The sequence below is a fragment of the Prionailurus viverrinus genome, chromosome C2 (genome assembly GCF_022837055.1).
Source record: "Prionailurus viverrinus isolate Anna chromosome C2, UM_Priviv_1.0, whole genome shotgun sequence".
NCBI lineage: Eukaryota > Metazoa > Chordata > Mammalia > Carnivora > Felidae > Prionailurus > Prionailurus viverrinus.
In genome coordinates, this window is record NC_062569.1 from 104,124,527 (window position 1) to 104,140,005 (window position 15,479).

The window sequence follows — 15,479 nt, forward strand, 5'->3', positions numbered from 1 at the left end:
GCAATATGAATTATCCTGATCAGCCCTCCGTCTCCCTTGTCCATTAATATTTATTAAGCGTGTACAATGCATAAGGTTGTATTAAGCTCTAGATATTGAATGGTGAAGAAATAAGAACCTTCACAGTGATTTAGTAAGAACAATGGATATTAAACAAATGAAAACAACAACTGTAATAACTACTAGGAAAGAGAAGATGATAGGAAAGCCTCTATTAAATTAGGGACCAAAGCTTTTGGGTCTGAGTGGGAATTGCTTGAAATGCTTTGAATTTATTTAGTGCTTAAATATTTCCCAAATATTACCTTTATTCTCATTTGTTAATACAAATATTAATGAAGTGAGGAGCCTACGTGGCACAGTTAAGCCTCTGACTCTTGATTTTGGCTCAGGTCATGATCTCGTGGTTGTGAGATCAAGCTCCGAATCAGGCTCTGCACTGGGAGTGGAGCCTGCTTCCGATTCTCCCTCTCTCCCTCCCTCTTTTCCCCCTCCCCTGCTCATGCTCTCTCAATAAATAAATAAATGAATAAACAATAAAGTATTCATAAAGTAAATGTAAAAAAAAAAGCCTCTTATTTTAAGTCAAGGATTCTTGCATGACTTTCTCATATTATCGAAGTCAGCATTCTCTCCTCTTACACTCAGAGAAGGCTCTTAAAGGTTAAGCAGGAAAACACGACAGTATCCCAGGACCTTAGTAAAAGGAATGTTATTGAGGCCTAGCAATTATCAACAATAGTAGCTCAACAATTACAAGAACCCTGATAAGTTGTATGCTTACAAAGCATCAGTGTGGTCATCAGTTGCTCACTAGGTAGTACGACTAATAACTTGGGACCAGGAAAAGTCACCCGGGATAGCAAAGTAAAGGTTTCAGTGATGCTGACATGCCTTGAACTCCACTCCCCATGATGACAACTGAGAAGCTATCCAGGAATGTGGGAGAGGAGGTCTGAAGTCTTTCCCATATGAAGAGACAATGTCCTTCATGGACATTTGGACAATGGCTACTGCTGACCTTAGACATTACCTGATTTTTTAAATTACTCATGGGCATGGCCAATAAATAGTTGCCAAATTTTTCAATTAATTGTCATGGTTCTGCTGGAAAGGAGGAGAAAACATATACCCATGTTATCTAGAAGGCCATACTTGAAACATACAGTACCTGTATTTCATGGTTTTAGGCATCCTTAATTTTATAGTAGTGATAAAACTCCTTTAGTTAAAAATCTTCAACAATTCCTTTCTGAAAACAAAAACTCCTCAACATGGCCAGGGAAATCCTCTTGAATGTATTCTCTTTGTTACCTCTCCCCTATTTTGATCTCAGTAAGGCCAAACTTTTTAGTTCCCTGTATTACAGTATATTTTTATGTTTCTATACCTTTGTTCTTGTTTCCTTCTGAAACGTCCTTCTCCATCTTCTTCACTGGGCTAACTTTTACATGTCATTTAAGAATTCCTTAAATATTACACTCTCCAGAAAGCTTTTTTGGACTCTCAGGGTAGGATCTCCCACGGTATTCTGGAACATCTCTAGTACTATAATTTTTAGTAGCTTCTTGATGAGTCTATCCTCCCAAGATGTGAGCTCACTGAATCTCCTGCCCTTAGCACTGTGTCTGGCACATGGCAGACATTTAGTGAAGGTTTACCAGCTGAAGTAAATAATTATTTTGTACCTTGTTGATAGCAGGATAACATCCTCTGGATGATTTCTGGTACTGGTATGCCTAGGTAGATGGACAGTTGATGGTAATCAAGGGAGATATTCTCAATGGGATTCTCCTTCACTTTGTCAATATCCTCTTGCTTCATCCCAAGACGCAGAAGAATATCTGAAACTTTTTTCCAAATTGAATTGAATTGTGACTCAGTGAGACCATTCATCAAAATCTCACTAAGGAGGATATCCCTGTGTTTGCACAGCCTCAAGATGTCGGCAGACTTAGAGAGATCAGAAGATGGTGGTTCCATATTCCAGCCTTTTTTGGGTGCAGGGAATACATTCAAATGTTTTATGAGAGCTAATAGGAGATATAAGTCAAACTGTTTGGACTGTGGTAGCTCCTTGTTTGGGGGATAAAGCAGATGCCATGCTCCACCCAAAGGGTGATTGGTCCAAAGATGGTTGTAGTAGGGTTCCAGCACATTCTTGTGTATAAGAAGTTCTTTTTTCAAAAGAGGGGGTGGCATAGCCTCATCAAATATTTGCCGGACAATGTCAGTACCAGAAATGATAATTATATGAAGCAGATGATAGAAATAATTATAATCAAGTTTGAAGATAGGCATTTCATCTGAAAATGAATTTTGAGAAGTCAAAACATTCCACATTAATGCTTTTTTTCTATGTGGTCTGTCTCATTACATCCTAAGCTCCTGTAGGACAGGGACGATTCCAAAACAATGAAATACAGTATAGTGCTTTGCCACAGCCAGTGCTCAATAAGCATGCTGCTTCTAGCTATCAAAAAAATCCCAACAAAAACAATATGTTCCCAAGCAAAAGTAATCACAAAGACTAATCACCACAGAAGCCTTTCAACCATCCAGGGTTTTGTTCAAGTAAATGACTTTGGCAACCAAATGGCATAAAACTTTAGGCCTTTGGAAATTCTGAAGACTTTCAAGAATGGTAACTGCCAGTGTTTAATTATATTTTATTCAGGCAACTTTATTTTAATCAGCACTGCCCAGTAGAACTTTCTGTGATAAAAATGTTTTAGATTTGTGGTGCCTACTAGCCACTGAAGACTGGAAATGCTGCTTTTCTAACAAATGAACTGAATTTGAAATTATATCCAAGTTTTATTAATTTAAATAGCTGCATATGGCTAGTGGCAACCATATCAGACAATAGAGAACTATATCAAAAAACATAAAGTGATCTAATGCCTTGATATCCCAGTGTAGTCCACAGACCAGCAGTGACATCCCCACGGGAGCCTGTTAGAAAGACAGAATCTTAGCAACCACCTCCCCCCACCCCACCCAGAGCTACTGAATTGGCACCTACATTTTAACAATGTATAACAGATGATTTGAATATACATTAAAGTTTAAGGCACACTGGCTTGATGATGATATTCTTATCCTCTCAAAAGATAAATTAATGATTAAGTAGATAATTCATCAATGAAATGGAGTAAGGCATGAGAATGAACTATTTGAGATTTTTCTGGTTTAATAGCACTTCCAAAGGAGGAAAGTAGACTGAGGTGAATTTAAAGTAGTAAGAACTTGATATATGATGGTATACTTTTTGTATGAATATCAAAATATGTATTTATCATAAAATGTAGCTTTATTATTTTATCCTTCACGATTCTGTGTTTCAAGAAATTTAGAAACTAATATTCTTGTTTGATATACTTGACATATACCATGGAAGCAAGCAAGGTTACAAAGCAAATGACCCAGGGAACCTTCTCTGGGTAGCCTAGTAAGAAGCTGGCTGGGATCAAGGACACTCATTCCCTCTAGCAAGGACTGATATCAAACTATTCTTCCATGGGACTATGAGCCCTAAAAGCCTCTAAGTGGCATTGCTGACCAGCTGGCATTCCTAAACAGCTGGCACTTAAGTTTAGACTACTTGGCCTTGAGTCCCAAATTGTCATGCCTTCCATTTCGCTCTATTAACAGGGAATGCAACAAGAGAGGAGGGTTTGGTAGGGAACACCTGCTGGAGTCCAATCTCACTGTGTAGTCAACAGTTATACACCAGACCCAGCAAACTTCTCTATGATGCCAAGGTAATGTAAGACCCATACACCTGCTGATCTTTCCATCCATGAATTTCAGCCCATGCCAAGTGATGCTTACTTAGTGTAAACATAAGCCCAGTGAATGACAAACATAAACACATGGTTGTCAGTGGTATGATACTGTACAGAGCAAGTCAAAACTTTTAATATACTTTTCAAGAGGAGACATATAAGAATAAAACAGTACCTTTTGCACTAAATTTTAAACTGATCTTCGGTCTTATATCAGTATCAGTAATTTTCAGAGACATCAACTTTTTATAACTGCAAGTAGAAAAAACTTAAGTTACAATTAATACCAAAGTTACTTAAGATTTCTGATATCAGCATGGCTAAGTAAGTGAATATTGTCCTCTCCTCCTCCTTTGGGAAAAATTTAAAAGCAAAGGAAAAAAGGGAATGAACAAACAAAACCCACCAACAAGGATAACCCCACACTGTCAATTTTGTTGGAGTTACCAGACAAATAGAACTGCTAAATCTCATACTAAAAAAAAAAAAAAAAAAAAAAAAAGGCTGTGTGGCAACAGAAATACTGTAAAAAACCAGCAAAACTATAACTCCCCCCAGACCTTCCTCCAACATAAGATCTTATCAATCACTAATCCAAGAAGAAAACTCATGTAAGGACTAGTGATTTTTTAAAAAAGGCAACAAAGAAATTAGCATAACAGCAATACAAATAACCAAAAAAAATGAGGGGTAAAAGTAGCAAAATTTATTAAACAGACTAAACACTAACGTTGTCATGAAAAACTTGAGACTTGGCACTGAGATAAACTCTCCCACAGAAAACAAAATAAAACAAAAATGGGGCAATACCAACCGAATGTTTTAAGTTTAATGAGGACAGAGATTTAGGTGTTGGAGGTTGTTAGAGGTGTTTTATCTCCAGCACCAAAACACTGCCCACCATACACTACAATGGAAACATTTTAAACTCTAACAATATGAAGTACTGGCAAAGATACTGAATAAAAAATATTCTATACTGCTCGTGGGAGTGTAACCAGGTAAAACCACTGTGGGAAACAATTCAGCAAAATCTAGAAAAGTTGAAGATATGGTCAGATGGCCTACTGATTCTATTCCTAGGAATATATTCTGGGAAACGTTCTGTACATATACATCTGGAGACACATCCAGGCATGTTCATCATAGCACTGTTGTTATGGTCAGAATTCAGAAATAACCTGTATTTCTACCAGTGTAAACAGAAAAAAATTGAACTATACTTATAAATAACAATATATTATGGAATTTATATCCAGAAGTAAAACATGACAACAAATGCACAAAGGTGGAATGATATGGAAACATTATTGTAAGGTTCATACAATACCTATACTATACATACAATAGTATAGTATTGGAAAATGAACTTTGACAAGTTAAAAACATATATTGTAAGTCTTAGAGCAATCATGAGAGAGAGAGGGTGAAAGACAGAAAGACAGAAAGAACCCAGGAAATAAAACACAAGGAACAGATGGGAAAAACTGAAAACAACCAGGAAGATGGTAGATTTAAATCTGGCCATATCAATAACTACAGCAAATTTATATGGAATAAACACACAAATTTAAAAGATAGGCATTGTCAGGTTGGATATAAAGAAGCAAGACCTATGCTGTCCATAAGAAACTCTCTTTACATACAGACATATATAGGTTGAGGTAAAAAGATGCAAAAATATATATACCATGCAAATATTAATCCAAAGAAGACACAAAATGACTAATAGGTACATGAAAAGATGCTAACGTTAGTAATCATCCAGAAAATGCAAATCAAAACTACAACGAGAGATCATTTTACACTTGTTAGATTGTCTGTTATGGAAAACACAATAAGTGTTGGCCAGATATAGTGAAAAAGGAACCCTGTGCACTGCTGGTGGGAATGCAAAGTGATACAGCCACTAGGAGAAACAGTATGGAGGTTCCTCAAAAAATTAAAAGTAGGGGCACCCTGGTGGCTCAGACAGTTGAGCATCCAACTTTGCCTCAGGTCATGATCTCTTTTATGAGTTCCAGCTCCACATGCACAGAGCCTGGAGCCTGCTTGGGATTCTCTCTCTCCCTCTCTGTCTGCCCCTCCCCCGCCTGAGCATGCTCCTTCCCCCCTCCCTCTTTCTCTCTTTCTCTCTCTCAAAAATAAACATTAAATGGGGCACCTAGGTGGCTCAGTCAGTGTCCGACTTGGGCTCAGGTCATGATCTCACAGTTTGTGGGTTCAAGCCCCACATCAGACTCTGTGCTGACAGCTCGGTGCCTGGAGCCTGCTTCAGATTCTGTGTCTCCCTCTCTCTCTGCCCCTCCCCTGCTTGCACTTTGTCTTTCTCTCAAAAAATAAACATTAAATAAATTAATAAATTAATTTTAAAAAATATTTTAAAAAATTAAAAATACAATTAATCCAGCAACCCCACTTTTGGGTATATATTATATACCTAAAGGATATGAAATCTCTATCTTGAAGAGATATCTACATGTCCATGTTCACTGCAGTATTATTTACAATAGCCAGGACATGAAAACAACTAAATGTCTATAAGTAGATGCATGGATAAACAAAATATGATTTTTATGCACACACACACACACACACATGCACTAGAACACTATTTAGCCATAAAAAAAAGGAAATCCTGCCATTTGTGACCACATGGGTGAACCTGGAGAGCATTATACTAAGTGAAGTAAGCCAGACGGAGAAAGACAAATACTGTATGATCCCACATAAATGTAGGAGCTAAAAAACCCCAAAGAATCTATAAGATGATATTAGAATTATTAAATACCAAGTCACAGGATACATGTCCAATATATACAAACCAATTCCACATAATACAAATAACTAGAAGTTAAAATTTCAAAAGTATTATTTGCAACAGCATAAAAAAACAAATACACAGAAAACTACAAACATTCCTGTGAGACATCAAAGAAGTTATAATTAAATGTAATTACACTCCACATTCATGGATAGGAAGCCTCAATACTGTTAAGACACAAATCATCCCCAAACTGGGCTATAGATTCAACATAATCCCAATCATAATCCCAGCAAAAAGTTTGCAAACATTATAAGATGTTTCTTAGCTTTAATAAAGAACAGCAAAGGATCTAGAACAGAAAAAAGTAGTTTTGAAAAATAAGAATAAAGTTGAAATCACACCACCTAATTTCAAAAGATAATAAAAAGCTATAGTATTGAAGACAGTATGGTATTGTTAAATGGACAAATATACAAATGAATGGAATACAAAAATGACTATATATAGTCTATAGATTTTAGATAGACAGATAGATATAGATGGGACAGAGTGAACCTTGACCCTTATGTCATACCACATGCAAAAATTAACTTGAAATGGATTATAAATCCAGGGCACCTGGGTGGCTCAGTTGGATAAGTGTCCAACTCTTGATTTCAGCTCACAGTTTGTGAGTTCAAGCCCTATGTCAGGCTCCTAGCTGACAGCACAGAGCTTCTCTCTCTCCCTCACTCTCTGCCCCTCCACACCTCTCAAAAATGAATAAATTTTTTAAAAAGAAGTGGATTATAAATCTAAATATAAAACTGTTTTTAGTTTTATTAAAAAACTGTTAGAAAAAATATAGGAGAAAATCTTTGTGATTTGGGGGCAGAAAAAATTTTCTTAAAACACAGAAAGCATTAAGCATAAAAGAAATGTTAAGACTTCACTGAAATTAATTAATTTTTGATTTTTGAAAGATACCTTCTAGAAAATAAAAAGGCAAGTCATGGCCTGGGATAAAATATTTCAAAAATACATATTAGGTAATTTGTACCTGGAATACACAAAGAAATTTTATAACTCAAAGATAAACAATCCAATGTAAAAATGGGCAAAAAATTAGAATAGACAATTCATCAAAGAGGATATATAGGTGAAATAACACATGTATAAACATGTGGAAAGATATTCAACTTCATTAGTCATTAGGCAAATGCAAATTAAAACCACAATATACTATTACACACCTGCAGAGAAACTAGAACTCTCCTCCACTGTTGGTGAGAATGAAAATGTATAGCTACTTTGAAAACCATTTGGCAGTATTTTATAATATTAAACATATACCATAAGACTGATCACTCTTGCTCCTAGGAATTTACACAAGAGAAAGCAAAGCATACGTCTATACAAAAAGTATGTAAGTGAAATTCATAGTAGCTTTAATCATAATAGCCCAAGCCAGAAACAACTCAAATGTCCTCAACTGTTGAATGAATAAATAAGTTGTGGTACATTTATACAATGGAAGACAACTTAGCAATAAATTAGTATTGGGGTACCTGGGTGGCTCAGTCAGTTAAGTGTCCGTCTTTAGCTCAGTCATGATCTCATGGTTTGTGGGTTTGAGCCCTGTGTTGGGCTCTGTGCTGACAGCTCAGAGCCTAGAACCTACTTTGAACTCTGTGTCTCCCTCTCTCTCTGCCCCTCTCTGGTTCGTTCATTCATTCGTTCTCTCTCTCAAAAATGAATAAACATTTTAATAAAAAAAAAAACTAGTGATACATGCAATAACATGGATCAATCTCAAAAACATTATGCTAAGTGAAAAAGTTCAAATGCAAAAGGCTTCCCTATTAAAGGACAGTCAGTAAAAAGCAGTACCATCAGGACAGAAATCACATGAGTGGTTACCAGCGTCTAGAGGTTGGGCAAGTGGAATGACTACAAAAGAGATTTGGGGGGAACTTTTTGGGAAGATAAAAATATTCTGTATCTTGATCATGGTAGTGGTTACCCAAATGTATACAAAGAAACTCATTTAAATGTATAGTTCTAAAGAGTGGATTTAACTGTATATAAACTACAGCTTGAAAAAACTGACCTAAAAGAAAGAACTTCAGTGTTTAGAAATGCATTTATAATTGGCACTTTCATAAAAAAGAGCAAGGAAATGATTACTGTGAAGGTCAGGATAGGTTACCTAGGGAGAAGATGAGGAGTCAGGGAGAGAGGGCCCAAGTGAGTGCTTCTGGAGTACGGGCAAAATCCCATCTTGGGTAGGGCTATGAGAGTGTTTGCTTTATAATATTCCTTAAACTCTGCATTTATATTTTGTGAGCCTTTCCTTATACTTTAATAACCATAAAACATTTTAAAGTTTAAAAAAGAATGATTCTGTTATTCATTCGTAAATCTCCATAAAGTAGCTCTTCCAATTTTGGTATTGTGATCGAGTTACCAGAGGATTCTCCCACAGATAACAACTAAAAAAACCTGGGCAAATTACAAAAAGTACTCCCTGTGGCACTGGATAGTAGAAGTAAAAGACCAACTCTGCTGAGAGAGTACGTGCTCAGAGGAGAGGAGGTAAGGGCTGGGTGAGATGTTAGTAAATTCACCAATCCTAGAGCTTTTAACCTGGGGCTAACTATACCCTGGCAGAAAACAAGTCTCCTAGGCTGTAGGAACCAGAAAATTGAAGCCAGGGAACCATGGCTATTGAAGAGAGTGGGGGAATCCCAGAAGAGAAAGAGATCCCCAAATATTTCTGCCCACACTTCTGACTGCTGAACCACATGTTTGGAACAGACTCAAAGCAGCTCAGGTGAAGGCAAAAGAACTGAATGGAGACTGGAACCACTACCTGCCTCCCCCAAAAAAGAGTTCACAGTCCATATACAAGTTAATTGACTGTCAAAACAAAAGTACATTACCTATTGCAGAATAACGGAATTCGGAACCTCTACATCTGTCATGTATTCATTGGGTACCAGCTATATGTCAGGTACCCATGTGCCATTACGCTATGCACTAGAAATATGCTAGTAAGCAAGATAAAGTTCTTGCCTTCAGTGAGGTTATAGTCAAATGGAGAAGACAGACAAGAAAGTATAATAAAACTTAGTACATAGAGTTGACCTTTGAATTGAACATGGGTTCAAACTTCTACATGGATCTTTTTCATACAATGCAGTACTGTAAATGTATTTTCTCTTTCTTACGATTTTCTTAATAACATTTTCTTTTCTCTAGCTTAGAAATTTCAATATACTGCTCTGTAACTTTTTTAAATCCAGTCAATTCAGTATATAAAACATATACAAAATATGTGTTAATTGCCTATTTAAGCTACCAGTAAGTCTTCCAGTCAAAAACAGGCTATTAGTAGCCTGTTAAGTTTTGGGGGGGTCAAAAGTTACATGAAAATTTTTGGCTGACGGTGGGGGTGGGGTTGGTACTTCTAGCCCCTATGCTGTTCAAGGGTCAATATTAAATTTTTTGATAGAAGTAAAGGGAACACGTGATAGAAACACCTAATGTCTAATGTCTTTCCAAAACTTTTAACCAGGCAAAACCAAAGGAGTAGAGTATTCCAAGCAAGGCCTGAAGGTAAAATAGATGGTATACTCAAGAACTAAAAGAAGCTCGGGATACTTGGTGCATATACACTAAGAAAAGAATGACAAGAAATGACACTAGTGAGTGCAGCAGGACGAAGTGTCTGAAAAGTCAACCTAAGAAGTCCGAACTAAATTAAGAGCAATGAGAAGCCTCTGAAAGATTAATTTTAAACAGAGAAGTGATACAGTTCAATTTTCATTTTTGATAAGTATTCTTGATGGCTATGTAAACAACCGACTGAAGGAAGGTAAGGCTAGGGACAAAAAGACCAGTTTAGAAGCCGTTTCAGAATTCCAAGTGAGAAATAATAATGTTATTTAGTTTAGTGCAAATGTAGGGGTGGAAGTAAGGAGGCATTTACAATATTTTTAAGAAGCTGAATTGAAGGACTTAAAAATTACAGAGCAGTGCTGGGAAGGAAGATTCTAAGTCCAGTTATGGACATGCTGAACTACAGTTATTTCTGGAAATAAAAGTGGAGCTTTTTGAGGGTGCCTGGGTGGCTTAGTCGCTCAAGCATCTGATTCTTGATTTTGGTTCAGGTCATGATCTCACAGTTTGTGAGTCTGAGTCCCGCATCAGGCTTCATTCATGCTGGCAGTGTGGGGCCTGCTTGGGATTCTCTCTCCCCTCTCTTTCTCTCAAAATAAACTTTAAAAAAAAATTAAAAAATAAAACTAAAAGTGGAGCTATTTAGTATGCCAGTGGATAGATCTAATTTTAGGAGTGGAACCTATGCCAGAGATAAAGACTTGGGTTTCATTATCTTATAAAGGAAAACTGATGCCTTAGATATCAATGTCATATTCCTGGTAGTCTGAAAAATGGTAGACGTTTACACTTTCAACAGAAGAAAACAGAATCAATGAATTAGGAGAACTTTTTCTATTGAAATTTCTAATTTTAATAGCAATAATGCTCTCTACCTCTATGAGTTCCCAACTAACACTAGGTCTTCCTCTGCATTACAGTTTTCTCATCCAAGAAATAAGATGATTCTAATCATTCCAGCAAGCTTGGAGGCCTGGATAAGTTTTGAAAGCTAGGAGAAAGTTTTTACATCATAACAACTTAATTTAAATGACTTTAAGAAAAATATGTTTTGTTTTCCGGAAAAGATTATCTTTACACCTAGAGGAAAAGCATTCACATAATTAACCCTTACTTGCTTTAGAATTTAATTGTCTACAGCATAGGGAGAGAGGAGAAGACAAACGTCAATCAAATTCAATTTTTTTCATATAACTAATACTCTTTTAAACTTAATAGAGCTCCAAAAAAGAAATTAATACACAAACTTAATGGAGCTCCAACAATGGACAGAAATAGAAAAAAAGCAGCAACTGAAAAATATGTACATGCTCAGGAAAAAGAAGAGTTTATTTCAAACTTACCTTGCTCCTAAATTTTCAATGGTTATATATTCATCCTTTCTCACAACTTCAAACTGCAAGTGATGGAAAAAGAAAAAATAGCCCTAAAGTAGTTCAATTTTCAAAATTCTTTAATGTTACTTCTTAGCCTTACCATTTGAAAAAAGACAATGAGAATGAAGCTAAACAGACTTTAAAACAAGTAAAACAGAAGTAACAAGATGAACCATCCGCAATCCTAATCAAACAACAAACGAGTGGATCTTAAAAAGCAGTCCAACTTTATATCAGTATAGGATTTAAATGCCAAATCTAAAACACACAAAAATATATATGCAAAAAAAGAAATAATACATATTTATCATTTTGGTCCATTAGCTTATAAACTGAAGATGTGACAAGACACTTCCTTAATTAGAAAAAATTAGATACAATTTGACTACGTTGTATGTAATAGGAACAATATGTGATGTTCTACAGATATTTTCATGGGAAAATGTTTACAAACTAAAAAAAGTTCAGAAAGTCTAAAATTATTTTAATCTTAGGTGGCACAGAATTAGATTATCATCTTTGATTTATGACAGACTTTCCCTCTTGGTACAGTCATTGCCTGCTTTGTTTCTCTCCCTCCCTCCCCCTGTGTGCATCTTTATTTTTAAATATTTTTGTTGTTCTTAAGGTCCAAATCTATTGCTTTGGAGAAATAAAAGCAATAGAAAGGTCAGGGAGCTTGTCATCATCAAAAGAAAAAATATGACTAGAATACTATTATGATTCCCAAGTCTGTTTGCAGTAAAAAATATCATTTCAGTGAAGGGAAGAAAAATAAGAAAAAAGATACTTACCAAAATTTTAACAATTCCAGGTACATCACATTGTAGCATCCTTACCATGTCACCTGTACATCCTTCCTTCAAACATTTTCTCCCACTAAAACTCTAAAGTTATCAATAGAAAAAACAATAAATTATTAACAGAAAAAATACAAATAAAAATTTAAAAAATCACTAATGTACAAAATTGATTAAAGTTCAATGCAGATGTTGCTAGATGATAAAAGATGTGAACAAACACTGGAGAGTTAGCTGCTTAAAGAGAGTCCATAGGGCACGTGGGTGGCTTAGTAGGTTGGGCATCTGGCTTTTGGTATCTACTCAGGGCTTGATCTCATGGTTCATGGTTCGAGCCCCACATCAGGTTCCATGCTGACGGTGCAGGGTGGGATTCCCTCTCCATCTCTGCCCCTCTCCCACTCACACTGTCTCTCTCTCTCAAATAAATAAAAACTTAAAAAAAATAAAGATAGCCCAATTTGTGTATTAATTGATTTCCTATTTAAAATGCATGATCACACTTTTCTCTCTCATCATTTCTACTTCAAAATCTTCAAGCAGCTATATTACAGCCTAAAATGTATTTGCTGCCCCGCAGGGAAAGCAACTTCAAGTAAAATGTACTGATTAAACAAGTATAAAAAGGAATACTGAATTTTTATCAGATATATGAGGATTCCAGGGAAAGGAATAAAAATGTTGAGTCCTTTCTCTGGCTCTGACCTTACTATTTCCCTTGGTTAAGTTACTTAGTGTTCTTTTACTTCTCTTTCTTGAAGTTGAGCTATATTGATTGCCCTAACAATCAAAGAAGGTGGAAATTATTCACATGTTGCTTTAAATAAATAAATAAATAAATAAGCATAAAACTTCATACAATGATGTTTAGTGTACGATGCAAGTTCATATTTTTTTTATCTGTCAATCCTCACAACAATCTTAAGAGGTAGGTATTACTATTCTCACTTCAAATGGTTTAGAAAACTGAGTCTGAGAGTCGTTAAATCACCAGCCTAATGAAAAAAAAAAATAGTAGTGGCTCAATCTGCACATGAACCCAGATCACTCAACACCATATACAATATTCTTTCTACTATACCACAATTCCTTTATAAGGGGTTTTCTGCTGTTTGCACAATATAGACACTCTAGAATGAAGCAGTACAGACCCAACCTATGGCCATTAGCTCACTAAAGAGTAACCAATATAGAACTGAGCTTTGGAATTCTACTTTCTTAAGAATTTAATTTAATTATATTAGCTTAGGTAAATAGAAATAATACAGATAGGGGTGCTCAGTTGGTTGAGCATCCAACTCTTGATTTCGGCTCAGGTCATGGGATCAAGCCCACATCAGGCTCTGTGCTGACCATGGAGCCTGTTTGAGATTCTCTTTTCTCTCTCCCTCTGCCCCCTTCCCCCACTTGTGCTCTCTATAAATAAACAAATAAATAAATAATTGAAGACTATAACATTTATTATTGTCCCCCGCTCCTTAAAATAGAAACTATCCTTAAAATTGTATGTACCCTTTCCTTTTTTTTGGTTTACCAAATATATATATCCTTTGAATCTATGTTCTTTATGTGAATACACGCAAAAATATTTCTATTTTTAGGACTGTAAACTTCTAAAAGGAAGGAAACAAACTGATAAAAATCACTAAACAAAGCAACTAGCAGAGTATCCCCAACACAGACGTGTTTAATAAATGGTGATAATGAACAAAGAATAATGAGGAAAAAAGCACGAGACAATAGGCAAAGAAAAATAGAGGGGAAAGAAAAAGGAGAGAAGGATATGAACAGGAAGAAATGAAGAGAAATGGATAAAGGAAGAAATGCTGTGAAGCTTTGAAGGAAAAACAAATACCTGGTCATTTTCACCTGGATATTTTAAATTTTTGAACTTTTTCCAACAAATTTTATGGAAATAAACACAGCAGCTTTTACTGCACATTAACTGAAAAAATCCCTGGAAAAGATAAAAGTAAGCAGTTGACATGAAAATAGTAGTTCATACAGATATAGAAAATACTACCATAAGTCTCATTCATTCATTTCATTCATTCATTTATTTATTTATACATGAATACCTTAAGTCACTTTCAAAACTATTCTATAACTAAATGAATTTTACATGGCATTCAAAATTTATCAACAGATCACTGGTCATTGAAGAACTTTATAGGTCATTTTTCATAGGTCCATTTTCCCATCACTAAAGACAGTGCATTAGGATAGAAAGAAAAGGCAATTTGAAGAAGTCAATGTAATCATCTTCCATATACCGCATACAACAAAATATCCAAAATTTGATGTGTGATCTTTTCAGAGGAACATGCTCTCTGCCCCTCTTCTTCACCTCCATTTTTACATTTCTCTTTTCCTCCAGCCCCAATTTCATACCATTTTCTCCTGCATCTCTGCTAATAATCACCAGACCTAATTTGTTCTCTTAGTGATAGCTACTGCATTATCCCAGTGTTTAAATTTCTTGTCCTTCCCAGTGTGAGCTCCCTGGGAACTACAGCCCTGCATCCTTTAAATAGGTAAACTACATGAATGGCATAAATTTTTTGGCCAGGAGGTTCTGCTGCTACATGCTGTCCATGTGATTGGAACCCCGGAAGTCTCCCTGGCAAACCTTAGATTTTTATCACCATATCACCTAAACCAAGACCAACTTGCCCCACGTTGAGCACTCCACTTCCCCAGGTCCACTTCCCAAAACCTGTGTTACTCTAATGAATAGATCTTGGATTTCTCCCCCATCACTCGCTGTATACATCATGCCTTGCAACTGGATTTCCACTATATGACAGAGGTGGTGTCAGAATGGCACTGACGGTCACATCTCATCCTATCTTGTGATTTCCCACAGCCTCATTCTGATATATCCAGAGAGAACTAGACTTGAAGTACTTTGTTAAATTTCTCAAATCCAGGTTGGTTTCATTTTGTTTGACCAAGACCCATACAACATATAATGAGCGCTTAATTAGTAACATAATTCTTGAGGAGTAACAACCTTTCTCCTTAGTAAAATGCTAATATTTTCAACCTATAACATTTCTAACTATAAAGAATATTTCACATATTTTTC

The 15,479-nt window shown here is 35.8% G+C and overlaps 1 protein-coding gene across 10 annotated transcripts in view; it reads right to left on the bottom strand.

Moving 5' to 3' along the window:
- Window positions 1-15,479, bottom strand: part of DZIP3 (DAZ interacting zinc finger protein 3) — a 138,519-nt gene that overhangs the window by 78,135 nt on the left and 44,905 nt on the right. For 8 of the 10 annotated variants that reach the window (XM_047874673.1, XM_047874676.1, XM_047874672.1 and 5 more), the window contains 5 exons: window positions 14,247-14,348; window positions 12,386-12,478; window positions 11,559-11,611; window positions 3,964-4,040; window positions 1,689-2,306 (listed from right to left, as the gene is read on the bottom strand). In XM_047874673.1, coding sequence (XP_047730629.1) covers window positions 1,689-2,306; window positions 3,964-4,040; window positions 11,559-11,611; window positions 12,386-12,478; window positions 14,247-14,348 — 943 coding nt within the window. The remainder of the gene's footprint in view (window positions 1-1,688; window positions 2,307-3,963; window positions 4,041-11,558; window positions 11,612-12,385; window positions 12,479-14,246; window positions 14,349-15,479) is intronic. The other 2 variants (XM_047874678.1, XM_047874680.1) reach the window with 2 other exon arrangements.